General features: G+C 39.7%; 2 protein-coding genes across 5 annotated transcripts in view; one reads left to right on the top strand and one right to left on the bottom strand.

Annotated features, from left to right (window-relative positions):
- AASS (aminoadipate-semialdehyde synthase) overlaps positions 1-11,003 on the top strand; it is a 59,066-nt gene extending 48,063 nt beyond the window's left edge. The window contains exons 20-24 of the mRNA XM_082632813.1: positions 3,251-3,346; positions 5,250-5,365; positions 6,030-6,118; positions 6,629-6,805; positions 8,496-11,003. Coding sequence (XP_082488939.1) covers positions 3,251-3,346; positions 5,250-5,365; positions 6,030-6,118; positions 6,629-6,805; positions 8,496-8,614 — 597 coding nt within the window. The 3' untranslated portion in view covers positions 8,615-11,003. The remainder of the gene's footprint in view (positions 1-3,250; positions 3,347-5,249; positions 5,366-6,029; positions 6,119-6,628; positions 6,806-8,495) is intronic.
- A 6,765-nt stretch (positions 11,004-17,768) lies between these two features.
- PTPRZ1 (protein tyrosine phosphatase receptor type Z1) overlaps positions 17,769-27,802 on the bottom strand; it is a 167,082-nt gene continuing 157,048 nt past the window's right edge. For all 4 annotated transcript variants that reach the window (XM_082633063.1, XM_082633064.1, XM_082633061.1 and 1 more), the window contains 7 exons: positions 26,528-26,621; positions 26,133-26,206; positions 23,992-24,120; positions 23,394-23,540; positions 21,437-21,579; positions 20,292-20,427; positions 17,769-18,697 (listed from right to left, as the gene is read on the bottom strand). In XM_082633063.1, the coding sequence (XP_082489189.1) occupies positions 18,557-18,697; positions 20,292-20,427; positions 21,437-21,579; positions 23,394-23,540; positions 23,992-24,120; positions 26,133-26,206; positions 26,528-26,621 (864 nt within the window). In that variant the 3' untranslated portion in view covers positions 17,769-18,556. The remainder of the gene's footprint in view (positions 18,698-20,291; positions 20,428-21,436; positions 21,580-23,393; positions 23,541-23,991; positions 24,121-26,132; positions 26,207-26,527; positions 26,622-27,802) is intronic.

The raw sequence follows: 27,802 nt of genomic DNA, 5'->3' as shown, positions 1-27,802 counted from the left end.
GGTGTCCATACGTTTGTTCTCTACATCTGTGTCTCTATTTCTGCCTTGCAAACCAGTTTATCTGTACCATTTTTCTAGATTCCACATATATGCGTTAATACACAATATTTGTTTTTCTCTTTCTGACTTACTTCACTCTGTATGACAGTCTCTAGGTCCATCCACATCTCTACAAATGACCCAATTTTGTTCCTTTTTATGGCTGAGTAATATTCCATTGTATATATGTACCACATCTTCTTTATCCATTCGTCTGTCAATGGGCATTTAGGTTGCTTCCATGACCTGGCTATTGTAAATAGTGCTACAATAAACATTGGGGTGCCTATGTCTTTTCTCTGGGTATATGCCCAGGAGTGGGATTGCTGGGTCATATGGTAATTCTATTTTTAGTTTTAGTAAAGATGTACTCTTCAGAAATCATGTCCATACTTGCAAGGCTGCTTTTTACAAACCACACAGAGCCCAACAGATGACAAAGGTTCAGGGTAGGATACAATTTGATAGAAAAATTACTCTTAACGTGACATTTCTACAAAGGAATACAACTAATGTTGAGTTGCTCATGTCTCAGTTTCAAAGGCAATACTTAAAGAGATCCAAAATGTTTTTAGCCATGGCAGCATCATTGAAATGAGTGTTCAGGTCCTAAGGTAACCCCTCTTGAAAGGGACAACATGCATTAGGGTGTATTAGTTCTGGAATTTTTCCCTCGTAAACCAACTGCGCTGCTTTGTAGTCAGGCCTCAGAGGCATCTGTACATGGCACTTCTTGAGGAGTGAAGCTATCCCTGCGACCAATTCTGTTCCTCTTCCATGTCTGGTGATTCAGGAAGTTCAGGGGCCCGATATCTGATACAGAGGGTACTTGGGATTTCAGTCTGGCCACACACTTTCCTCAGAACACAGGTTTGTTCTCAGGATGACTTCTAGCAAGCGATTCTGGTTTCCGGTCTGGTTGAAAAAAGTGAAAATTGAATGTCTGTGCCCAGTTCTTTTTTTTATTTTTCACGGTACATGGGCCTCTCACTGTTGTGGCCTCTCCCATTGCGGAGCACAGGCTCCGGACGCACAGGTTCAGCGGCCATGGCTCACGGGCCCAGCCGCTCCGTGGCATGTGGGATCTTCCCGGACTGGGGCACGAACCCGTGTCCCCTGCATTGGCAGGCGGACTCTCAACCACTGCGCCACCAGCGAAGCCCCAGGATCTTTCTTAATTCCTCTCCTTGACTCTCCTCCCCGACATCTACGTGAGTTTCCCTCCTTGTGCGCCCATAGCTCGGCGTTTACCTCTGTCGTAGCACCTATGACAGCCCAGTGTATCGTTGTCCTCAGGGGTCGTGGTTTTGCTCACTATGTGCCAGGCCTTATTTGTTGGACTTATCTGACCCTTCTCCTGGACTGTAGTTTCTTCATGGGTAGGGACAGCATTTTTTGTCTCTATGGCCTCAGCCCCTAGCACAAGTCTCACACATGGCAGCAGTTTGCTAAGTACTTACTGATAAATGAAATACACATAATAAATTCATTTCTAGAGGTCACCATCAAATTATTTCTGAGATGAAGAAATAGCTGAGAAATGTCTCAGTATTTGAGATGTTGGAAGAAGGGATCCCCAGCATTCATCAGATCCTAGAAGCAGGCTCGGGGTATTGCTTTTTTGCTTCTCCTCTTGGAAGTATATTTACATTGGGTTAGAGCAAATGAATTTTAATTCTTTAATTAGGAACTTTGAACAGTTTGAATAATACAGCCGTTCAGACATGTGAGAATTCACACATTAAATTGTGAAATATCCAGTGGCAACTGGAACTATTTTATATCTTAATAATTTTACTGCTTCCTGAAATAATCTCCTGCCCATCTTCTCTTCTTCTTCTTCTTCTTCTTCTCCTCCCCCCACCTGCTGTCTCTCAATTGCAGTGGCTATAAGGCTCCTTATTTTGGCTTTCCCATTCCCCCCTCCCTCCCGGCCCCCAACATGATTTGCTCACAGGAGAACATACATTATGATCTTCCTTCACTTCATCTTCATTCAGAATCTATCCATCCAGTCATTTGTTCTCTTTTAGCATATTAGAATGATGGGTAATGGGGTGAGGACATGGGGATGAAGGACACACATACACATACTTTCTATGCCTGCAATTCAGCAGCTGAATAGACAATTAATTACAGTTTGTGTTAAGTGCCATCATAGAGGTATGTACAAGATGCTACAGGAATACAGAGGAGAAGGGAGTGGCCACTCACCTAGGGAGCTCAGTATGTGTACTGAGCTTTGTCTTAAGAGAAAAGTAAACGTTTCATAGATGAGAAAGAGGGGTTACCACGTTCCAAGCATGGGAGCAGCGTGCACCGAGCCCCAGGTCTCTGGAAGAGCACAGCAGCTTGTTTGGAGGATGGTGAGTGGTGGAGAGGATGATTAGTGAGTCAGGCTGGAGGGGTTTATTGGGGTGGGTTCTACATAACGTGCCAAGAACCTCAGCCTGTCCTGTAGAGAATGAAGGACACGTGAGGAATTTTGATCAGAGTGATGGCGTTTTAGAAATACCTCTCTAATGCCTGCCTTTTCCCCTTGCTCCTTATATACGTTAGGATAATGGCTTTAATCTGTAGAATGGATTATCTTCATTGGGAGATATTCTTTTTTTTTTTTTTTTTTTTTTTTGTGGTACGCGGGCCTCTCACTGTTGTGGCCTCTCCCGTTGCAGAGCACAGGCTCCGGACGCGCAGGCTCAGCGGCCGTGGCTCACGGGCCCAGCCGCTCCGCGGCATGTGGGATCCTCCCAGACCGGGGCACGAACCCGTGTCCCCTGCATCGGCAGGCGGACTCTCAACCACTGCGCCACCAGGGAAGCCCCCCATTGGGAGATATTCTTACAAGCTCCTTCCATTATAAGAGAGAGAACAACTATTCTATTAAATACAATTCTGCTGACCTGAGCATGTAACACAAGATGAAATTTTCCCTTACACTGTCAGAAAACACCACTCGCATGTTACCCAGAAACAAAAGTAAAGACCCAAGTTTTGCAAGGGCTCTTGTGTAAACCAGTGGAATTGTTGTGACACTACTGATGTTGGCTTGAACCCGAGGGTGGCTGCATCAATACTAGCGATACAAATGGCTATTTTTAGCCTGTTTTCTAAATGAATTACAAAAAGAGATCCTTATTTTCAAAAAATTAAAAAAATTTTTTTCTTTGAAGACAAACATTTATATATGGCTTAATAACTCTTGTTCCAGGGATATGCCAAAGCCCTGAATGGATTTGTAAAACTGGGTCTTATAAACAGAGATGCATTTCCTGCCCTTCGACCTGAGGCCAATCCGCTCACCTGGGTGAGTGACTCCGGAATTATACATTGTCTGCTGCTCTTCAGAAATGCCTTCTGAAATGGTCAGGTTTGAACGTGGGTTTGGACCAGCGAAGAATCCATTCTGTGGTTCATGTGCAGGAAGTTAAGTCCTAGCCCCAAAGCCCCCCCTTTCCAACCTTCATTTTTTGGGGAGGATGGAGAGGACATGGAGGCTGACTCTCGGGGCCTGTTTCCTGCAGCAGCTTCTGCCACGTGATTGCTCCCTCAGCCCTGAGCAGAGATGGGCTTGCTCTCTGCGTTGTGCTCTGGGCTCTGCCGCTTGTCTAAGTGGTGGCCCCATGACAGGAGTTAAGCTTGGGCCTCCTGAAACTGAGAAAGCAGGAGAGCTCCTGGTGGTATCGCAGAACTAGATTCCCAACGCCCGAATTCCATTCGTTCTTTTATTTGACCATGTGTAACCATGCATAATCTGAGTTTCTAATTACTGAGTTTATGCCCATATCTGTGTTGTATTAAAATCTAGAGCTTCCACTAACTGCCAGGAATTAACTTGTTACCAGCTGGTCATTCAACTTAAATTAATGTGCCCATAGTCCAATAGAAATGCTAGAAATTTACCACAAAGAGAAAAGAATCAATACTGCTAATCCCATTAACTGTCCCAAAGAAACTTGGATCTTGGGTATTCTGGTTAGCCAGTTGCTTTTTTTTTTTTTTTTTAAATTATTTATTATTTTTGGCTGTGTTGGGTCTTCATTTCTGTGCTAGGGCTTTCTCCAGTTGTGGCGAGCGGGGGGGCCACTCTTCATTGCGGTGCGCTGGCCTCTCACTGTCGCGGCCTCTCTTTTTGGGGAGCACAGTCTCCAGACGCGCAGGCTCAGTAGTTGTGGCTCACGGGCCTAGTTGCTCCGTGGCATGAGGGATCTTCCCAGACCAGGGCTCGAACCCGTGTCCCCTGCATTGGCAGGCAGATTTTCAACCACTGAGCCACCAGGGAAGCCTGCCAGTTGCTTTTAAATTCAGTTCTTTTGTGTATCTGAGAGTCTTTTCAATCTAAGTTTCAGATTTCATAAATTTACTTGTTGGACAGGAGTGAATAAATATCCATGGTGAATCTGATATTGAGGCAGGTTGGTGCAGGCATTCTTGGGGCTGGTCCCCTTGTCTTGGTAGCTACAGTCTAGAATAGGGGCTGGCAAACTTTTTTTGGGGTAAAAGGCCAGATTGTAAATTTTTTAGGCTTTTATGGGTCATGTGGTCTCTGTCAGGCTACTCAGTTCAGACTGCTCATAAACAAATGAGCATGGCTATGTTCCAATAAAACTTTTTATTTACAAAACCAGGTGGTGAGCTCAATCTGGCCTGTGACCTAGTTTGTTGATCCTTAATCTAGAGCATAACAATTTCCTTGGGAGCCTGGAAAAAGTCTTGTTTAGAAATTAGAAAAAGCTATGACCACTGTTTAAGTGCTCTTCCTTTGAGATTTTATTATCTGCACAATCTTCCTCATTTCTTGAACCTACAAAAGAACTCTAGTTGCTACTAGCAACCACAGCAATAAACCCCTTTCACTCTATCCTGGCCACAATTGACTTCTGGACGATGAGGGATAATGAGGGATAAGGTGATGGAGAGGACCTGCAAAGGTAGTCAATGTGATGGTAAATATGGTATCACCTTTTTGGTATTGATTTGGTGTCATGACTCTTTTATTGCTGAAATATCATTCTGAAATACCCATTTATTGATGTGTGGGTGTGCAGATGTGTGTATGCACATGTGTGTGCCACAATTTACTATTTCTAATTATTTCTAATTCAAAATTTGAGGTTCTTTTGAGGTCCAATGTCTTAATAGGATAATTTCTCAACTCATTTTTTATTTTACTTGGAACTTAGAATTTGTATCTTTGTCTTTCTAACCAGAAAGAACTCCTCTGTGATCTAGTGGGAATTTCACCCTCCTCCAAGTGTGATGTGCTTAAGGAAGCTGTCTTTAAGAAACTAGAAGGAGACAGTACCCAGCTGGAGGCTGTTGAATGGTAGGTACTCACCAGTCAACCTAGAGCAAAATACTGGCTCAATGATTACTTAGTGCTTTCTAGTCAAAGAAAAGTCAAGATAGAAGCAAACATTTTACATTGTCTTTGATTAATTTGCTGCTCTAATGTTGGCCTGTTGTAGAGAGATTACTGCGTACCATGTTCATGTGGAGATAAAAAGTAGGTAAAGTGAGAAATTCAATGGCAATTATAACTTGGGAAATACTTATTTTTGAGCAGCTTCACTACTCAGTCCCTGAGAAAGGTGGGATATTTTTTCTCTCCTGTAGGACATTCTCCCAGTCTTCCTTTAACTACTTTAAAGCACTTATTCATGTGGCTGTGGCCCATGCTGCTGGTATCCTTCATGTGGGAGAACTAACCTGTAAATTAATCTCATGAAAAGCTTTGCAACAGTGTGTACTTACAATGCATCAGGTGTAGCTCCAGGCAACACTCCTGGGAGAGTCTGGGGATGATTCTAAAGGTTAAAACATTACTCTCATTGTTATTATTTTACAATAACTCGAGAGTCCTATAACTTGAACTGTCATCTTGTGATTCTGCCCTTTCAAGATAAAATCCAGTGAGCGTTCCCTTCTGCTTCCCAACTGAGCATAGGTATAGGACTTGAACTAATGCAGCCGTCTCTCGTGCTTCTCAGGTTGGGCTTACTTGGGGATGAACAAGTCCCTCGGGCAGAGTCTCTTGTGGATGCACTTTCCAAGCATTTGGCCATGAAGCTTTCCTATGGTAGGCCGTGGGCTATTGGCTAAACATCCCAGCAGAGGAATCATAAGAACCAGTGAATTAGACTGAAGGGCGGGAGCCACGCAGTGGGAATGGGGAAAGAACACTCGGACTATTTTTCCAGAGGGGAGAATAAGAGAACTATTCAGTAAGAGTGAACTTGGGTAATATGGCAAAGGAAAAAATCATTAGTTTTACTTTTAATTTTTGACACATTAAGGAAATGCTGAAGGAGCATTTTGGGGAGAAGCAGGGATGGCCTCTACAGCAGTACCCTCGTGTCTGTAACCAGGTTATAGTGATACCCACCTAGACAGAGGAACCTGGTTAGAGTTATCATTTCCTTGAATTTTTAATTTGGTCTTTGGGCTAAAAAGCAGTATACATAGTTGTTTAAGGATATACATATTGGGAAGGGAAACGAAAGCAGAAGGACAGGCGCAGGGGGATGAAGTACGATACTGGAGTTGTAATGATAGTGACGTTTTAAACTGTGTGTTTATTTATTTTAAGGCCCTGGAGAGAAAGATATGATTGTGATGAGAGACAACTTTGGAATCAGACATCCTTCAGGACATTTAGAAAATAAAACTGTTGATCTTGTGGTGTATGGGGATGTCAATGGTTTTTCAGCTATGGCTAAAACTGTGGGGTTACCCACTGCTATGGCAGCCAAGATGTTACTTGATGGTAAGTTCTTTCATTGGGGGACCAAGGTTGTCTCCATATTATCTCCAAGTCATTCAGGGCCTGGATATCAAATAATTAGTCTTGAGTATGACACTGCCTTTCACTAAAAGTGAGCCAGTTCAGAAGATCTAAGGGCTGGCTGACTGAGAGATCATCTTGTGATGAGTAAAAAACCTTGGCTTCGGAGTTAGACCTGATTTCTGTCCCAGCTCAGTCGCAAGATGACTGAGTGATGGGGTGCAAGTTCTTAGCATCTCTGAGTCAGAGTTCCTTCATCTTTAAAGTGGGGATTGTCATGACTAATTCATAGGGTTGTTGTGACACTAAAGTGAAATAATACATAAAGCTCCTACCACATAGAGGGGTCCACAGGGAATGTTAACTGCCTTCTTTTCTTTCCTTATTTTTTTGTATTTTGGGGGTAACACTGAAATAGCAGAGAGTATTCATTTCCAGATCTTCAAAAATATAGGCCACATTTTATTAATCCTCATGTCTCAACATACTATCAATACTAAATATATATTTTGAACTAAATGAATTCAAATTTCAACTCTCCACTCTCCCCTTAAGATGATGTTTGCATTCAATAAGCATTATCTCTGAATATGACGCCCCATTTGGCCCCTGTGAAGGTGTGAGGGGAGTAAAAAACACCAAAACATATAAATGGGAAATAATGGGGAAAAATCTACAGTATCATATTAGCTAATATCAAATTAAACCACCTAGGGCTTCCCTGGTGGTGCAGTGGTTGAGAGTCCACCTGCCGATGCAAGGGACACAGGTTCGTGCCCCGGTCTGGGAAGATCCCACATGCCGCAGAGCGGCTGGGCCCGTGAGCCATGGCTGCTGAGCCTGTGCGTCCGGAGCCTGTGCTCCGCAACAGGAGAGGCCGCAACAGTGAGAGGCCCGCGAACCGCAAAAAAAAAAAAAAAAAAAAAAAAAATTAAACCGCCTACTTAGTTATTGAGGAACCAGAGTGAAGAAGTGATGAGGGATGAGGGCATCATAGCCTTTAAGGAAAGTGCCCAGACTTACTCTTTCAGCCACCCTAACAGATGCCAGTGCCCAAATAACCAGATTGCTTTTAATTTCATTCTGTTGGTGTTATGCTTTTTAAAAACTGACATCAGCAAATAAAGCAGACCAGTTAGGTTGACTTTACTTTCTTACTAGACTTTATTCTCTGATTTGGTAGTTAATGCAGTTAAGTGTATAAATTCAGAATCTGTCCCTAACTCCAGCTGTGCTTTCAATTAACTGCTTTTTCTTACAGTGTTGATTAAGTAATAATTTTTTAAAAAATATTTATGTATTTATTTTGGCTGCACCGGGTCTTAGTTGCGGCACACGGGATCTTCATTGCGGCATGTGGGCTCTTAGTCGTGGAATGTGGACTTCTTAGTTGCAACATGTGAACTACTAGTTGCGGCACACATGTGGGATCTAGCTCCCCGATTGAACCCAGGTCCCCTGAATGGGGAACGTGGAGTCTTACCCACTGGACCACCAGGAAAGTTCCAAAGTAATAATTTAGTAGGGGACATTTAAGCTGCTATTTTGAAAAATCCCTAGGCCTCCAAAAATTTGTTGACTCAAAGTTTACTGCTGTATGGAGACTCTTGCTGTAGAAGTTAACCTTTCATACCACCTTTAAAATGGTAACTACAAATTTATTTTCTTCTAGGTGAAATTAAAGCTAAAGGCCTGATGGGGCCCTTTTCAAAGGAGATCTATGGACCAATATTGGAGCGAATTAAAGCAGAAGGCATTATGTATACTACACAGAGCACAATCAAACCATAATTGAGAATTATATTTTGTTTTTATCTTCTCAGCCAACACAGCTCTGAACTTTTATGCAACAACATGCTTGCTAATGTGATATTTTAAAACATAACGCATGATATGTTTTGATTAAGTGAATACAATGGTGTTTTTGAAATATAAATCTCTATTTTAATATGAAAACATTTGGAACAAGAGATGCCGGTAATTACCAGGGAACTTTAATAATTCGATCATGTATTTTTTCATGTGTATGTAAAAGTGATAATGATTGTACTACTTGTTAATTTATTATGCAACTTTTTCTTACAAGAATATATTTTCTGATAATTAGCAGATGAAGTTTTATCTTTTTAGTAAGAAAAAAATTTCTTCATGCAGCTTTATTTTTCTTTTGCTTTTATTTTTCAAACTGATTCAGTTGGATGCTTTTAGATTACCAAAGCTTTGCAATAATACTATTTTATGCCTTTTTGTAAAATTATGATCCATTTAGAAAGTGACATTTCTTATAGCTTTCTTTTAATGTTTGGAAAAGGAAATAGGTAAGACTAAATCAAAATCCACGTGATCACCTCATTAGGCACAGGAAAAGCATTAACAAATCCAACACACTTTTATGATAAGAAACACTCAACAAACTAGGAATAGAAGGGAATTCTTCAACCTGATAAAGGGCATCTATGAAAAAACCATAGCTAGTATCATAGTTAATGATGAAAGACTGAAGGATTCCCCCCTAAAATCAGAAACAAGACAAGGATGTATACTCTTGCCATTTCTATTCAACTTATACTGGAGGGTATAGCTGGGCAATTAGGCAAGAAAATGAAATAAAAGACATCCAGATTAGAAAGGAAGGTGTAAAACTACCTCTAATGTTATACAAAGAAAATTCAAAAGAATACTCTAAGAAAACATTAGAACTAATACATGAGTTCAGCAAAGTTGCATGAAACAGGATTAATATTCAAAAATGGTATTTGTATACAATATCAATGAATGAAGCAAAAGTAATATTAAGAAAACAATTCTAAGAAAAAGTGTAAAATAGGAATAGATTGAGAGTCCAGAAATAACTCGTATTCACAGTCAATTGACTTTTGAAAAAGATGCTAGGACAATTCAATTGAGAAAAATAATCTTTTCATCAAATTGTGCTGAAACAACTGGATATCCACATACAAAAGAATAAAGTTGGACTCCCTACCTCACAGCACATATAAAAATTATCTCAAAATGGACCAAATACCTAAATATGAGAGCAAACACTATAAAACTTTTAGATGAAATCATAGGTGTAAATCGTTATGACCTTGGATTAGGCAGTGCTTTCTTAAATAGATGACACCAAAAGCACAAGCAGTGAAAGAAAAAAAAAATAGATAAATTGTGTATCATCATGATTAAGAATTTCTGTGCTTCCAAGAATACCTCAAGAAGGCAAAAGACAACCCACAGAATGAGAGAAAATGTTTGCAAATCATATACCAAGTGAGAGAAGAACTTGTACTTAGAATAGGTAAAGAACTACTATATTCAAGAAAAAGTCAAAGAGCCCAATTAAAAAAAACAGACAAAGGATCGGAATTAACTGTTCTCCAAAGAAGGCATACAAAAGGCCAATATGCACATGAAAAGATGCCTAACATACATTAGCTATCAGGGAAATACAAATCAAACCTACAATGAGATACCACTTCAAAGTCACCAGGATAGCTACTGTGAAAAAATAATAACAAGTGCTGGTGAAGATGTGGAGAAATTGGAACCCTCATAAACTGCAGGTGGAAATATAAAATGGTACAACTGCTTGGAAAAACAGTTTGGCAGTTCCTCAAATGGTTAAACATAGAGTTACCATATGATCCAGTAATTCCACTCTTTGGTATTAGAGAAATGAAAATATGTCCACGCAACAACTTGTAAACAGATGTTCATAGCAGCATTATTCATAACAGCCAGAAATCAAAACAAGTCAACTGCCCATCAAATAATAAATGAATAAACAAAATGTGGCATATCCATACAATGGAATAATATTTGGCAATTAAAAAGAGATTAAGTACAGATACTTGCTACAACATGGATAAACATTAAGTGAAAGAAGCCAGGCATGAAAAGCCACATATTGTATGATTTCATTTGTTTGAAATATCTAGAATAGTCAAATCTCTATATGGAGAAAGTAGATTAGTGGTTGCCTAGGGCTGGGGGGTTTGGGGACAAGTGGGAGTGACTGCTAATGAGTTTGGGGGTTTTGGGGGGAGATGAAAATGTAGAGTTGATTGTGGTAATGGAGGTGCAACTCTGTGAATATACTAAAAATCACTGAATTGTGCACTTTGTGTGAATTGCATGCTGTGTGAAGTATGTATCAAGATGTACAAATAAAACTTTTTTTCTCCTTGGAGGAAAGAAATGTTTCTCTTTAGGGATATAAATTAAACTTTCTGAGGGACTGTGCTCATATTCTGGCATATGAAACTAATTCTGCCATCGAAATAAGCAGGTATTATATGTGGGACATATGGCAGTTGAGAAAGCATCTATGCTTTTGGAAAAGGATCAAAGTTGATTACGACCTTGTCCCACCTGCCAAAAATATCAATAATGGAGATCAATTAACAAGTAAAGACATAACTGTTATGAAAGTTTTTTGTTTTTTCTTTTTAACCACAACATTGATTTTAACATAATCAATTAGGAAATAACACTTGTGTTGCATTGATTCCACCCCCAGTCTGGATGAGCACCCAGATGGCATGGGAACTAGGGAACTAGCACCTTGGGTGGGAGGAGGAACCCACTGAGATAATAACTAGTTTGGGCTTTAACTGAGTGATAAAGGGGGTATGATTGAAGGGGGGGTGTCTAACGTTAGTGCTAGAAAAGGAAATGTCAGTAAGCTTGAGTAAAGATATATAGAGTGAAACACTGCATTGGCTCTCAGTAACAAGTTTTCTACCAGAAATTTCAATAGTAAAGGTGGTGGTGGTAGGATCTGGGTATGGATGGGTAGATTATACTGTACTTAGAAGCATATAGCCCCTGAGCCACAGTTTGTGAATCCCTGGTCTAACCATTTTGGTAGACTTAATGCTCACATCTTCCAGGTCTTTCTGACTTTTCTGGCTTCCTCCAGATAATACTGATATTTATATTTCCAGCTTTCCTCATCCTAGACTCATGAGACAGAAGTTTCTCTGAGAAGTAGTGTGATTAGTCCTACAACATACTAGCTGTTTCCTTTTCCATAAACTGAGGACAACAGTAACTCACAGCATGGTTATAAAGTTTCTGAGAGAATGTAAGAGAAAAGCCTGACACGTAGTAGATGTCAAAAACACTTGGTTTTTTTTTTCTGCAATAACTCTTTTGAAATAACATTTCTGTTTGAAGTTTATGTTAAAGATCATGCAATTTTACCTTTGAGGTTTTTTCAATCTTTTGGATACATTTGGAAGACTCCTCAGGATCCATGCTTCTCAAACAAGCCATTGAGATACCTGCTCCATAAGGAGAATTGTAAAATGACTGTAGAGAAGAAAGGGCCAAAATTATCATCTGGCCAGACTTCTGACTTTACAGAAGAGAAAATATGCCTCACAAAGTTAAATGAAGTGCGTAAGAAGTGTTCTGGTTACTCTCACGGTGGAACCAGCTACCTCAAAATGTAATGGCTGGGCTTCCGTGGTGGCGCAGTGGTTAAGAACCCACCTGCAAATGCAGGGGACACGGGTTCGAGCCCTGGCCCAGGAAGATCCCACATGCCATGGAGCAACTAAGCCCGTGAGCCACAACTACTGAGCCCATGTGCCTGGAGCCGGTGCTCCACAACAAGAGAAGCCACCGCAGTGAGAAGCGCGCGCACCACAACAAAGAGTAGCCCTCACGTGCTGCAACGAAGACCCAATGCAGCCAAAAATAAACAAAATAAATAAATTTTAAAAAATGTAATGGCTTAAAACAACAGTTATCTATTTGGCTGTCACGCTGCAATTTGGGCATGGCTCAGTGGGAACAGCTTGTCTGTGCCCCACCCCCAGTCTCACTTGGCTGGGAGTTGGGGGATCCACTTAAAGACAGCTTGTTCCCATGATTGCAAGTTGGTTCTAGCTCAGCTGGGGCAGTGGACCAGGACCTTGGTTTCTTTCCACATGTATCTTCCATGCGTGGGTTGGTCAAAGGATAGTGGTGCTCTTCTAAGAATGAACATCCAAGGGAACCAGGCAGATGCTGTGTTGCCTTTTATGACTTAACTTCAGAAATCACGTAGCATCACTTTCATTGTAGTCACAAGTCCATCCAGATTCAAGGCAAGGGACCATAGATCCACCTCTCACTGGGATGAGTTTCAATGAGTCACATGTGGGCTGAAAGCTATTGTTGAGCTATTTTTGGAAAATACAATCTGCCACAGGAAGGCACCCCAGAAGGAGAGTGGCATGTAGGTGGATTCTGTGAATATACAGTAAATGACCCCAGTTAGCAACGTTTCCTCATTGGCCTTAGTTATTTTCAAACCATTTCATTTTTTTTCTCTAGGTGGTTCTTTGAACATTTTTATGTATCCTGTGAGATTAGAACTAGACATATTGTATAAACAAAATGTGGAATGTTTTTCATTTACTCTCTAAAAAGCCCAAGGAATGTGCTTTTAACTTCCCGAGTCCTTTAAAACACTTACCTGAAGTAAAAGTGCTGTAAGAGACTTCTCTAATAGTTTTCATTAGGAACCTTAATGCTATAGTTTTCAATACATACCTTCATTAAACAAGTTAGCAGCAAGGAAAAAATTACTGGCATCGGTTCATTTCTCATGTGGATAATTCAGAACTAAAGCAACTCCCCTAGGATTGAAGCAAGATAATAGGAATCTGAGAAAGTCATGTCCAAAGCTTCAGAGGAAAGGATTACAAATTAGCATATTCGGGAAGTTTTTCAAAGGTCAGGCTGTGTGTCTTGAGCTGCTTAGAATGTGTCCCAGGTGAGAGGCTGATTAGGAGTTTGTTGTTGTGTACGTAAATAGAAGTTTCCATCTCACACACAGTTTTTCTTACTCCCACTTCCAAATCTTATTTTTTCTTTTAAAAAATGATTACCTTAAGAAACTTGTTAACTTTAATGCCAAGGATGTCCAGATTTTTTTTTTTTTTTTTTTGTGGTACGCAGGCCTCTCACTGTTGTGGCCTCTCCCGTTGCGGAGCACAGGCTCCGGATGTGCAGGCTCAGTGGCCATGGCTCACGGGCCTAGCCGCTCCACGCCATGTGGGATCTTCCTGGACCGGGGCACGAACCCATGTCCCCTGCATCGGCAGGTGGACTCTCAACCACTGCGCCACCAGGGAAGCCCCAGATTTTTAAAATATATATAAATTTATTTATTTTTAAAATTTTTGGTTGCGTTGGGTCTTCGTTGCTGCACGCGGGTTTTCTCTAGTTGCGGCGAGCAGGGGCCACTCTTCGTTGCAGTGCCCGGGCTTCTCATTGTGGTGGCTTCTCTTGTTGCAGAGCACAGGCTCTAGGCGCGCGGGCTCAGTAGTTGTGGTCCACGGGCTTAGTTGCTTCGCGGCATATGGGATCTTCCCAGACCAGGGCTCGAACCCATGTCCCCTGTGTTGGCAGGCAGATTCTTAACCACTGTGCCACCAGGGAAGTCCCGGATGTCTGGATTTTTAAAACCAGTGTAGTGTGTTTCATTTATATGCCTTAACATTTAATACCACCTACTCTAACACACCAATATTGTACTAATGAGGAGGAAACCTCTAACATACAAGAATATTTTGCAATTAGCCAGTGAGTGGATGATAATCAATCATGATTTATAATAAGTGTTTTTGTGTATTTTGACAAATGTGTATATTTTTCCCACTTTCCCTAAAAAGTTCATTTTAATTCAATAAATACTTAGTATTTCTGATTCTATGTGCTATTTATGAATGGAATTCAATTCTAAGAAACTAAAATGTATCTGCTTATAAAGGGTTCTTATTTTCTAAGTTTTGTCTATTAAAGTCATTTTGGATGCTAACAAATTAGGGGCTTTCAAATGAGAAATGTGAAAATTAAGTAAGAGTCCTATGGTGTAATATTGGGTAGAACATGCACATATTAAATATTTGTATTAATTTGATATGAAGAAGCAGCTGCCATAAATTCTCAGGTAGTATCAGACTGAGAACTATGATGGACTATATATAGTTCCGGTGCATTTAGCTAAATAGATGGATCATGCTCATCTTTAATACCTCTCTGCAGATAGCAAAACTGCTCTACGAGATTTACTATTGTAGATAAAGTCTGTATAGAACACCATTTCTCAATTGGGTTAATCTACAAAGGTGCTACAGAAAAAGAAAATGGGTCAAAATTGATACACTTATTGTATGTTGAGGAACACTACCTATAGAGTGTCAGGTTTCCCAGGATCATTAAAGAGCATTTTTGTCCTAGATAAAACAAAACAAAACAACCCCAATTCATTCATTAATTCACTCCTTATTCATTCATTTATCTAAAATGTAGTGAGTGTTTTTAATGTGCCCAGTCCTGTTCTAGGTGTGGAAATACAGAGGTTTACAAGAGCCAAAGTTCCTCTCCTCATGGAGCTTATATATTAATAGCGGGGGACAGACAACGCATATAAAATATGTCAGGAAGCAAAATGCACTCCGGAGAAAAAGCAGGGTAAGGAGACCGGAGGGCCTGGGGTGAGGGGCTTGCGGAGAGGGACCCGACTTTCGGCTTGCACACACGGGACACTGAGCCAGCTCAAGTCCCTTCCAATGATCAGTGCTAAATATTTTGAAGATCTTCCTTAGGAGGAGAGGGATGCTGTTTCCAACAGGCCGACTGGGGAATGCTGCTCAAAGAGATGTTTGAGCAGAAGCCTGAACCCAGGAGTGGAGCCCTAAGACTCCAGTACCTGAGCAGTGGGAGTGTAAACTGTACAACTCTTGGAAAGCCAAAGAGTATTAAGACACATAAAAATATTCATACAATCTTCTCAGCAACTGGCACTTACAGGAATTGGTACTAAGGAAACATCCTAAATATGGTAAAAGGCTTTTACATAAAGAAATGTTTATCATAGTTTTGGAGTTTAGGAAGAATTTGAAAAGAGCCTAAACAGCTGACATCACGAAAGTGATCACAAGAGCCCCGGTGCATCATGAGGGCAGGTTCCTCCACCCTGGTACTATCGACATGCTGTGCTGTATGATTCTTCGTTGTGAGGGCTGTCCTGTGAATTTCGGAATGTTTAGCTGCATTTCTAGCTTCTGCCCAGTAAGTGCCAGCAGCACATCCCCTTCAGATGCGAAAACCAAAAACGTCTCCAGACACTGGGGCGCAATACTATCCCTGTTTGAAAACCACTATACACGATAGAATATTACACAGTAACAATGATAGGTTTATAAATTATGTGTAATAAAAATGCTTATGTAACAACATGAAAGGCAGCATAAAAATATATTCATAACAAGGCCACAATTATGTAATAAAACAACGTGTGGATAAAAGCAGTGAATGAAATAAAACTATATGAAATTTTGGTAAAGGATGTAAATAATTGGGTAAGACTTATGAGGCTTACTTATGAGGCTTCATTTATTTTCACTTCTCATAATTGATTATTGTCTCAGAGTTAAGCTTCATAAGATGAGGAAAGATTGCTATATCTGACAGGATTGTCTTTTTTATTGGTTTCAGGGTATTTTTATTAGAATTTGTCTATAAAATACTTGATTATCATACCTGCACTTGCAACATCACTTTCTCTTGGAAGAGTCTCTACAAGGCACCTCACTAATAAAAAAAACCATGAAGGAAAAAAAAATTCTATATCCCTTCAAAGGCCATTTGTTCCTGGGACAAAGGCAAATGGAAAAATAGAAAAAATAATTGTGACATGGACTCCTCGTTAAGATTAGACTTTGTGGGTTATGGGGAAACAAAACTGTAAAACAAGAGGACTAAGAGACAAGGCTAGAAAAGCAACCAAGGAATCAAAATTAACCTTTTGGCCTTTCTCCGTGGGAGGGTGAGAAAGAAGCATGTTAATTTTTTTATACCCTGTAGGTCAGTACTTATGAATATTTTGTGATTTGTGACACTATTTGTTGGAATTTTTTTCTATTTTATAACTCTTCATGACTATTGCTTTAAAAGGAAAGCTAAAAAAGTAGAAACTTATAAATTTTGGTTCTATTTTAAGGATTTGGTGAAATTTTCCTGATATTGCTTGAGGAAACTGGAGGCTCTCTGAATTGTTGTTGCTAAGGACCAGTGGTTCTCAAACTTTAACTTGCATTAGATTGCTGAGTTCCAACCTCAGAGTTTCCGATATTTTAGATCTGGGATGGAAATCCAGGATTTGCATTGCTAACAAGTTCCTGGGTTTTTCTGATGCTGCTGGTCTGGAAACCATACTCTGAGAACCACTGGTTTCAACAAAACTTTTCCTGGCCTCCCGCTTTAGGCACTGACCTGGGCATTCTTGGGGACTGGTGCCCCCTTTGCGGGCAGTGCTCTAAAACACTCCTGGCTGAGGCAGGGGACTGCTTCCAGTATCAGAGCAGGCTTGTTACCCATGATTCCCTGTTTTCCTGCCCCTCACCTCCACGTAGCTCTTAAATCCTGACAATAGGATTGTCACCTAGGACTTACCTTTTTCCACTCTGGGAGTTAGGACCTCCTGGTCCTTGTCCATTCGCCCACTTGGCTCCCAAACCAGCTTAGCTTCTCCCTGGCTGGCAAATCTGCCTGCTTCTAACTCCCAGCTTGGTTCTAAACCAGTTTCCCAACACTTCTTGGTACATCATGCCCTCAGCTTCTGAGTAACATTTTCATTGCTCCCTAAACCAAAGGAAATACATAATGGTTCTGTTTATTAAGTAGTTAGATCCAAATAATTTAATAGTAGTAATTGTGTAGTGTCAGTACACATTGCTGTGTTGTCCTCAAAAATCTTCAATTTTGTGAATTTCCTGTGTGCCTTAAGGCACAGTTTGGGAATCAGCTCTATACACTGTCCCATCCCATCAACCTTCTTTCACGTCCATAATCTCAGAGGGAACACATCTACAATTTTCTGCTACACGTGCCTCAGCACTCCACAAGCAAACACAAATTGATGGCAATATTTATATTTATTTTTGCAATGCCTTGGATAAAAACCATTTAAACAATGTCAGGTAAGGTGTTATTCTCATAAAAACATCTTCTTTCAAAACAAATGTATTTTTATTTTCCATAAAAGTTAAAATTACATGCTAAAACAGAGTTAATCACAACACAAAACAGTATCAGAAGACTCACAGAGTAAGACTAGATGAGCTGCAACATTAAACTAAACAATTACACAGAACTAGAAAACTGACTCAGTAGTAAAATATAAAAATCTACAATTATAAATATAAATTTGGTCCATGGAGATGCTAGAGCAGTATTTACAGTAAGTATCAGATTATTTCTACTTTAGGTGAATACTGTGGTTGTAAAATGTTGAATATCATAGGGAACAGAGTGTTTTATTTACAGTATACTATATTAAAAGTTATATTTCTAGCAAACCTGATGATTGCTACAAATACAGCTAAAAATTTGACACTAAAAACAAACATGTTTTCTGTAGTTGGGAATTCCTAATATCTATAAATTGAAATTCTCTGTTAAAATCAATATGAAAAAAAGATACCACAATTCCATTCTTGGAAATACGGTCAATTTCAATCATTTTAGTTTAAACACAATAAGTGAATCACAAGAAGTTTTGCAAAAAGGCACACATTGTTAATGATGTAAACTTGGCAGCAGAATCCTATGCCATGATAGTTACTGTCAGGTGATGTGAAGTAAACAGATAACAGAAGAACTGGACTAATATTCCTGTCTAACTTTAGAAAGAGGAAAGCAATGCCTAGATGTGGACGCTTCTCACCCTTTTCCATGTTAAACTAAAGACTCTAAGCTCTCGGCTATATTTCCATCAGGCAACGCTGCGCCATTACTGTCCAGAGAGGTGGACGGATTCTCTTCCTGCCTCGTGCTCACAAGGCTGAGGACTGCTTTGTAGAGAAACTGATACTGCTCCTGGGGAACAGAGAATGGGAGGTCAGAAACAGAAAGCTCACTGAAGACATACATTTGTAAAAAGAAGCAAGGTGTTTAGTCACCCTTTGCCACTGTCATAGAAAGGCATTGTGTTCAGGGCTCTGTTATAATCAGCAGAGGTACACCATCCATATTAATGTCTCTTTCTGATTACATTTAAAGTGGCTCTATAATTAGCCAACATTCATTGACCTAGAACACTGGCCCACTACATTTGCCAATGGGAAACACTCCATTCTTATTCATTTACTTCATGGCATCAGAAGGTGATGTGATAAGGTTCTGTTACTGATTTGTCAACTTGTGTGTAAACCCTTTGGCACTAGGCTCCTGTAACCCACTAAGTGACTCATTTTCCTTTTGCCTTTGGTTACAAAATCTGTTGGGTTTGTCTATTTATGAAGAGGTCTCAGGACTGCACTGTCCGCCCAGGAACTCATGAGGAATGCAGGCCTTTCACAAGACCCACTGTTTACCAAGTATCCTTCACACTCTACCAACCCGACGGGTCTTACGTCCTGCTTGGTGAGAAGGAGACTGTGTGCCTGTGTACCCTGCTGTGGTCTCACGGTAGAGACACACAGAAGAATAAAGGAGTTGTTCTCTTACAGATGTCACCTTGGGGATGGTGAGGTGGGGGAAGGTAGTTGCAAAGAACATGAGCAAGTGGCTGGCTCCATAGTAGAAAATCATTAGGACCACACGTCTCATTAAATGCATTTGTGAAACTTGGGTGTAAGTTTAGTCCGCCGAAAGCAATTTCATACAAGACAAGCTTGATACAACTCAACTCTCCTGAATGAGACTTTCAATAGGGGCTCCTCTGAAGTGCATGTGCACAAGGGTTACCTTACTCTCTGGCCAGCGGGTCTGGGCTAGAGCTTTGAAAATGGACTCTTTATAAGGCCCTTACACATACCCAGACTAGGAAGCTGGAAGTGAGCCTATGACTTCTGCATCCACCTAAGCTTCTCCCACTGGGGCATTTGCACAAAGTTCCCTATTGTCTTTCTAGTTCTTGTTTCTATAATAAAAAAACTTCCAAATTATTCTCAGAGTTGAGACTTATTTTTCCAGATGTGCTATGCTCTTTCTTGATTGTACGAGTGTCTCTCTCTCTCTCTTTTTAAAACTATCCCCAGAATTAGCTACTTCTTAAGTTCAGAAAATGAATTTGGCTTGAGAAAAAGGTGAGCAGCTGAAGTCTATCTTCTGACTCTTCTTTGAGGCTATGTAGAATCCTAACCCCCGGGAAAATAACTATTTTTTTGTTGGATAAATCAGATTAATTGGTGCTTCTACTGAGGATATTTTTCAGAATTACAATAAGTCTTGCAAAAAGGCACACAATGAAATTTTAAAATTTTGATCCATCAATTTTCTGGAAAATAAACTTTAGATGTTCATTGCTCCAGTTCTATGGATTGCAAACTGAACATAATTCAGCTTGAAAACTACATGCTCATATTATCAATGTGATCTTTTTTGATACAGGACAAAACGATTTTGGTAGCCTCTAGAAAGTAACTTGCGCTCTAATGAGAAAAGTTTGGTTCGCTGCTTTAGTACTTACAACATCAGCAAAGACTCCTGGCCTCATCAAATTGATCATCTTGGCTACCTGGTAAACATCCATTGAATTCTCTTTTTCTAGTTGGTGCATAAGGGTTGTCAGAGCACAGAAAGTTCCTGCTGTCACTCCTCCATGCCTGGAAACAAATGGAAGGGACAAAGACTCCGTTCAGGTGCATCAAATGTTCATATTTGAAACCCACAGAGCACATGGCCTTGATAATTTTGCAGTAAGAACATTGAAATTTTTAATAAGTTGTCTCATTACTTTATAGTGCATGGAACTGTGGTTTACTTCGAATCACTGGGAGTGTTCATGATATTAGTAATGAGATACTTTATAGAAGTTCAATATTTGGTGATACATTTCTTTTTTTTTTTTTTGCGGTACGTGGGCCTCTCGCTGTTGTGGCCTCTCCCGTTGCGGAGCACAGGCTCCAGACGCACAGGCTCAGTGGCCATGGCTCACGGGCCCAGCCGCTCCGTGGCATGTGGGATCTTCCCAGACCGGGGCACGAACCCACGTCCCCTGCATCGGCAGGCGGACTCTCAACCACTGCGCCACCAGGGAAGCCCCATTTCTTATTTTTATACTATGGAAGGGGTTGGCAGTAAATCAAAATGATCTGACTGAGGTTATAATATATATTATGTAATATTATCATATGCATCATATATAATATGTATTGATATATAACATAATTCCAGCATATGCATTTTTTATTTGTTCACAACTGAAACTTGGAAAGATCTATTGGATAAAAATTCCTGTTTCTGGTAAATAAAAAATATATCAACTTTACTCCTATCCCAGGAAGCCAACAGCTGAGAGATGCCTCGCTGGTTAGCACCTGAAAATTCAGGTTCTAAAACACGGACTCATCACACAAAGTGTTCTTAGTGTAGAATGCAACAGCAGATGCTTGTGCTCATGCACACATTTCCTGCCTTCAACAGGAGCTCCCAGAGAAGCGGAAAAAAACCCCAAAACTATTCTGTGTTAATCCTGTCCATGAGAAGCAGATAATCCACCCTGGCTGAACAATTCATGATTGGTCCAAAGTATTAGGTTAGTACAAAGACAACAGAAATATACATACACACAGAGGATGTCAGGTGTGAATTGATTTAAAGTGTGGAACTTACTCATCATGAACAATCATGGGTCCATCCCTGGTGGCAGCTTCTTCTTTGATAATACTTATAAGTTCAAAAGTTTTACTAATGGGGCTATCTGGATTTGGCCATTTGGGACACTGAAAATGCCGCACTTCAAGTACGTAATCATCCTATAAGAAGAGATAAAAATTGCTGTTTTAGAAAGTGTCATATTGGTTGGTGAGTAGATGAATTGAGGAAAGTCAGGAATTATAGGAAGGCAATAAAACCAAAAACACGCTGAGTGAGCAGCAGTAGTTGCAGCCTGTCCTGCATCATGGAAGGGAGAAACTGCCGCGACACCACATTTGCCATGTACAGAGGTGATCTCTTTTTTATTTAAAAATAAACCTTGGGGCTTCCCTGGTGGCGCAGTGGTTGAGGGTCCGCCTACCGATGCAGGGGACGCGGGTTCGTGCCCTGGTCTGGGAAGATCCCACATGCCGCGGAGCGGCTGGGCCCGTGAGCCATGGCCACTGAGCCTGCGCGTCTGGAGCCTGTGCTCCGCAACGGGAGAGGCCGCGACAGTGAGAGGCCCGCGTACCGCAAAAAAACAAAACAAAACCTTGTTTATGGGCTTATCTTGCCAAACAAATCATGAACAAAGATGTATCTGTGCTGATAAATTTAAACTTACAAAAAGAAATCTTCAGTTTTAAAATTAGTTTTAAAAATAGCATAGACTTTTTCCTCTAAAAATTGTGAGTCACTATATCGTACACCTGTAACATATAATATTGTACATCAACTATACTTAAATTTAAAAAAAGAAAAAAGAAAAAAATAGCATAGACTTCTTCAAATACCAGCATTACTCAGGTTTAACTAAGGGAAGAATAAGATTGCTTGACACAGTGTGGGAAATGCTGGTAAGGAGGTTGGAGACATGGTTTCCACTCCAGGCTCAGGTCTGATCCTTGCTTATTAAGTGACCAAACCAGGTTGTGTGACTTTAAATCTCTTAAACCTCTGATCCCCAGTTTCCCAAAGTGGCTTATACATATATAGAAATTTGAACTGGTATTGTTGATCTATAAATGATACTGGAACAGTGGTTATTCACACAAAAATAATAAAATTGGACCCTTGACTCACAAAATATAACACATCAATTTCAGGCAGAACTATAAAACATTTAGAAAACAATGTATTTGCATTATCAATTTTATAAATTTTGGTCAAATATTCTAGCGAATACTCAATCTTCTCATGTACCCTATATGTTTTACCAGTTTCAGAATTAGGGTAAAGTGAAACATTTAAACCATCTAAAACATGATTTATTTTTTTTCTGTTTGAGAAAGGCCTCTGAATTTCACATGCTTTACTCATCATTATTAGCATCTTTCAGTCTTTCACAGGAGCTATGCAATAATTTATGAACTGTGCTGTAATCATAGAAACAGTTATTGCCAAAGAATTCCAATTGGTGCCTTGTAGATAATCAGGAGTCTAGTAAAACAACACTAGTTCATTGCACTGCATGTTTTCAAAGCAGTTCTTCACTTAACAACCCTCTGTACATCAATAGAGAGCAGTAAGCTTTTTTTGGTAGGTAATATTTTTCCCATTTTATTTAGGAGAATACAAGGTAAGGACTTGCCTTAAAACATGAGAATTAGGATTAATGAAATTAGTTTTTTACTCTGTTTATTTTCAACTTAACTTCTATCAGCAATGGCTTTGGAGTAAAAGAGAAATCTTTGACTTCCTGTGTGTGCAGAAGTCAGGGATGGTGGAGTTTAGTGATGGCTAATTGTTTAATGATTCTATAAGATTTTGAAAATGAAAATGACAAGTAAGGTAAAATTTATTATTTGGGTAATCTGTCTCAATTTGTAAGAAATCAGATTCCTTCTTTTTATTTCTAGGAGAGATTCTTAAATTGGCATATATTTAACATGTGCTTAAGATGAAAAGTTTGTCATTTAAACTATGTCCATACCTGGGTAGCTTCTAAGATAAAATCTTGCATTATAAGTTTTTCTTCATTAGACAGACATTTGTGTTCTTCAGCCATAAGAGTGACCTTAAAACTCTCACAATTTATAGGCTCATCCTTATTTGGCCAGTAAACAAATTCATCTTCTGCCTGGAGGATTAAAAACCAAAGAAGATTCTAGATTTTAATAAAATGTTTAAGTCAGACTGTGAAACGAAGTTAACTGGTTGCCATAGACAATTCAACTCAAATTTTTCTTTGAATCTCAAAATTTACTCTTAAAATATCCTAACAAGTTTTATTTAAAAAAATATAAATAGAAACATATGGACCGACTTCCTTCATGATTGCAATTCTAATTTCCTTAAGCAGCGTAATAAATACGTAAGTTAATTTCAGCCTACTTTTATTTAAAACTGTCATTCAACAATTTCAGACCTGGGATATTGCATCCAAACCAAGTCCAATAATAGACAAGGTGCAACTTCAGTATTAGTTTATTGGTTGAAAAAAATACATTCTTTGTATGCTGGACTTCTGGTGGTTGCGTCTTGATACCTACCCTGTAAAGAACATGCCAAAAATGACCTGAGGGACTTACCATGTTTTGACCATCTGGAAGCATAACGACCAGCTGGGCGTTATGGTCCCATATCATCCTCCAGAAATCCTTGATGGTATGGAGAAGGGGATGCTGGGTGATGATGAATTCACTGCTCTGATAATAACCCTACAAAACCAAAGAGAAGACAGAAAGAGCCTTGGCATATGACTTTAAACATTCCAAAAACATTTATAGGTTAATGGTTACTGTCTTTTTATTTGTAGATTGTGTCTATAAATAATATGATTATTATAGCCAATGTTACAGACCCCTCCTATATGCCAGGTATAGCACTTTCTTCCTTTAGCCCTCACAGTAGTACTATGAGAAAGGGAATGTGATCTTCATTTTATAGGTGATTAAACTGAAGCTTAAGAAATTAAGTGCTGTGCCCAAGCTTACCCAGCTATCACCTCTAGGAGGAGACAACAAAAATGGCTTCTGGACTATGTCTCTCACACTAGATAGAACAGAAATCTAGAGATTTTATATTTCTTACTTTTCACAAGTCCCAATGGCAGAGCGCTAAATTTCACACCTACTGGCAACCGGATACCTTTACACCCTGGCTGCCTCTACAGGAGAGGAGCGGGGTCGGGGGGGCACCTTGCAAATGTTGCTGCAGAAACCTGAAAGCTGGTGCCATTGAATTAATCATGATTTCCACGTTACTGCTTACCAAAATCATGGCTCAGTTAGCCCCTTCTGCAATGGAATCTCTTAGATCGCATTCTTATCCCCCATGGGCTCATACGAAGTGTGGAATATGTTCATTTTTTTATTTTTTAAGCTTTATCTTCATTTATTCATCAAGTAGAATTCTACTTAATTTACTTTGTTTTGGTTACAATCTTGTTTGAGAAGCAGAAAACGTTTAAGTTCATATATTCGGATTTGAATGAGCAGGTTGTACATAATTAAATGTTTTTCTGGTTAATTGTAGATTCTTTGGATGGGAAGAGACCTTGAAAGGACCTCTAGTTTATCCTGCAACTTCAGTCAATATCCCACTTAAGTCATTCCAGGTAGATAAAAATTCATCCTATTTTGTAAATCTTCAGACGTAATGTGGCAAGCTTTGTAGGTAATATTTTCCAGCATTCAATTATTTTTTTGACAAGAACAGTCTGTCTTCTATCTAGCCAGCACACAATGCAATATGTATATTTGTTCTCTTAACCCATTCTCAATTTTTGAGTAAAAATATCTGCTTTCTATAGTATTAAGATGCCCCTATTTTAAGTGTGGCATGCTTTTAGATGCCACCTCCACACATCTCTCTGTTTCTTGCATGGATATACCTTAGTATTTTCTAGATAAACAGAACAGTGATTTTGGCACGGGGATTAGGACCCTTTCATCTGAAGGCAAACTCTGTGATTGATTGACCTAAAATGGAAATGAAGGTCACACAACAGCTACTAAAACACTCATCCCTCTGATAGTAGGTCTAAATGCAGAAAGTATTGTATCTTTAGAAATCCAAGTCCCCAAATGAGCCCAGTTTGCAGGGTGAGAACCATGCTGCAAAAGTGGAGTGGTAATGTGAATGAGACTGGACTTTGCTAAAGCTGGTGTATCCTGGGTCTGCAGGGAATCTGCTTTGGTGAATGAAATGGAGCTTAGATGGATGAGTGGATGTTTTGTATCTACTCATGGTGAGTTTGGTTCCCACATCTACTCATTGTCTTGATTAAGGGTTCTCCAGTCCCAGCACACATAAAAACATCAAAGAATGCTGTGATTCTATTGCTGCTGTGGGCTGTGAGCCTGCAGTCATCAGATACGACTCATGTCCACCCGTGGTGCCTCCCGTATCTGCCAGTCACTGCTTTGGGCAGCCCATTCTGGCTTTTTTTTTTTTCTTTTTGTTTTGTTTTTTGCGGTACATGGGCCCCCACTATTGTGGTCTCTCCCGTTGCGGAGCACAGGCTCTGGACGCGCAGGCTCAGTGGCCATGGCTCACGGGCCTAGCCGCTCCGCGGCATGTGGGATCTTCTGGGACCGGGGCACGAACCCGTGTCCCCTGTATCGGCAGGCGGACTCTCAACCACTGCACCAGCAAGGAAGCCCCCCACTCTGGTTTTGATTCTGATAACGCAAGCTGCAGCAGTCTCCCCAGTGGCTCTCTGACTTACCATGATGTAGGAGGCATTGATGTAGTCTGTGCCTTCCCCACTCAGGGATGAAATGCCAACCCTGGATCTTTCCACTGGGAATAAAGAACATTCATCATAAACAAGTAAGCTCTTAGCACTGTATCTCCTCCTTGCCCCTGCAAATGGCAAAACATAACTGCATTTTGCAAGTAGAGTGTGTTTGACTTTTAAGCTAGTTTTTCTATGTATTTTGCACTTCCAGACGAAGACTTCAAGGTTTAAGAGTCCTTGTTAAGTTATATTATCTGGCATGATTAGAAAAATATGTGTATTGTTTTTGTTCCAAGATGTACAAATATTGTCAAATTATCTACAAGGTTTCTATTATTTAAAAAGTTGGGGGTTTTTTCCTTCCAAAATTCAACATAGCTTACCAGGGATGATGGAAGACGTTCTGTTCTTTTCTCTGTTGCATTGCTTTAGGGCTGTAGAATAGTCACTCTGCTGTATATTTGATTGACTCAGGAGCTGAGAAAGGGTGTCAAGGAAAAATACAGATTATTTCATTTAAGCCCCTCAAATAAACACACACACACACACACACACACTCATATACACAGGAGACTCAACAAAGATAAGATACTGAATATAAATATATCTGACTTATTTTCCAAGAATTTCTTGAATTAAACTTGTTCTGGGGACTCCCTGGTACATCTATGTCCTATATTCTATACCAGGAGGGTTGGAATAAGCAGAGAACACTTGATGTCTAGTTTGACTTGCAGCATTAGGAACCTCCCTCTATGGTGTGTGCCCTCCATTTTCTCTACTTAAATCTCACACTGCAGCTGGGAGATAAATTGCATGTGAGTGTGTATGTATGTGTGTGTGCACATATATATGCATATAGTTGGATTTTATTCATTATTTTAGTACTCAATCACACGAATCATCTACTTGCTATTTATCTATTCCCCAGTTAGTGAATGTTTGGGTTATTTCCAATGTTTTGCTATTTCAAACTTTGTAGCAATGAATATCCCTTGTATATTTCTTAATGTGCACACATGTGAGGGTTTCTATAAAGAATTAGGAGTCACTGGTGTTTAATTTTTGACAGGCTAACAGATGAAAAAAGTATATCCCAGTTTTGATGTGCATTTCCTTACTTATTGTGGAATTGTTGATTTTAGTTACTTCTTCTTTGATGATTGCCTTTTCATATTTCTACTTCATTTTCATGTACTAATTTGTAGGGGGTTTTGGCTATTAACTGTAAATCTACAGTCTGCTAAGGAAGTTGCAAATGTCTTTGTTCTCTTTAATCACACAGACATTTACAGCCAATTCAGTTTTTCCTTAAGATTTCTGTAATGTAACATTTTAAGAAGTCCTTCTCTACCCTGAAGTCCTCAAGAGATATTTTCCAATATTTTCCTATAATAGTTATAAAAGTTTGTTTTCATCTTTAGATATTTAATCCATCTTGAATAATTTCACTGTTTGAGGTGTGGTAGGGACCTAACCGTACTTGTTTTTACATGGAGATTGTCCTAATATCATTCATTGACTAATCTGTCTTTCCTCACCAATTTGTAATGTTATATCTGTCATATAACAATTTCCATACACACATGGTTCCTCTGGTTCATTTGTCTGTTTTGCAATATTAATTATTATATTTGCATAAAATTTATTATATTTGC

The sequence above is a fragment of the Mesoplodon mirus genome (assembly GCF_964341445.2).
Source record: "Mesoplodon mirus genome assembly, chromosome: 9".
In the NCBI taxonomy this organism is placed as follows: Eukaryota; Metazoa; Chordata; class Mammalia; order Artiodactyla; family Ziphiidae; genus Mesoplodon; species Mesoplodon mirus.
The sequence above is the reverse complement of the archived record's forward strand: the minus strand, read 5'-3'. Positions and strand labels throughout refer to the sequence as shown.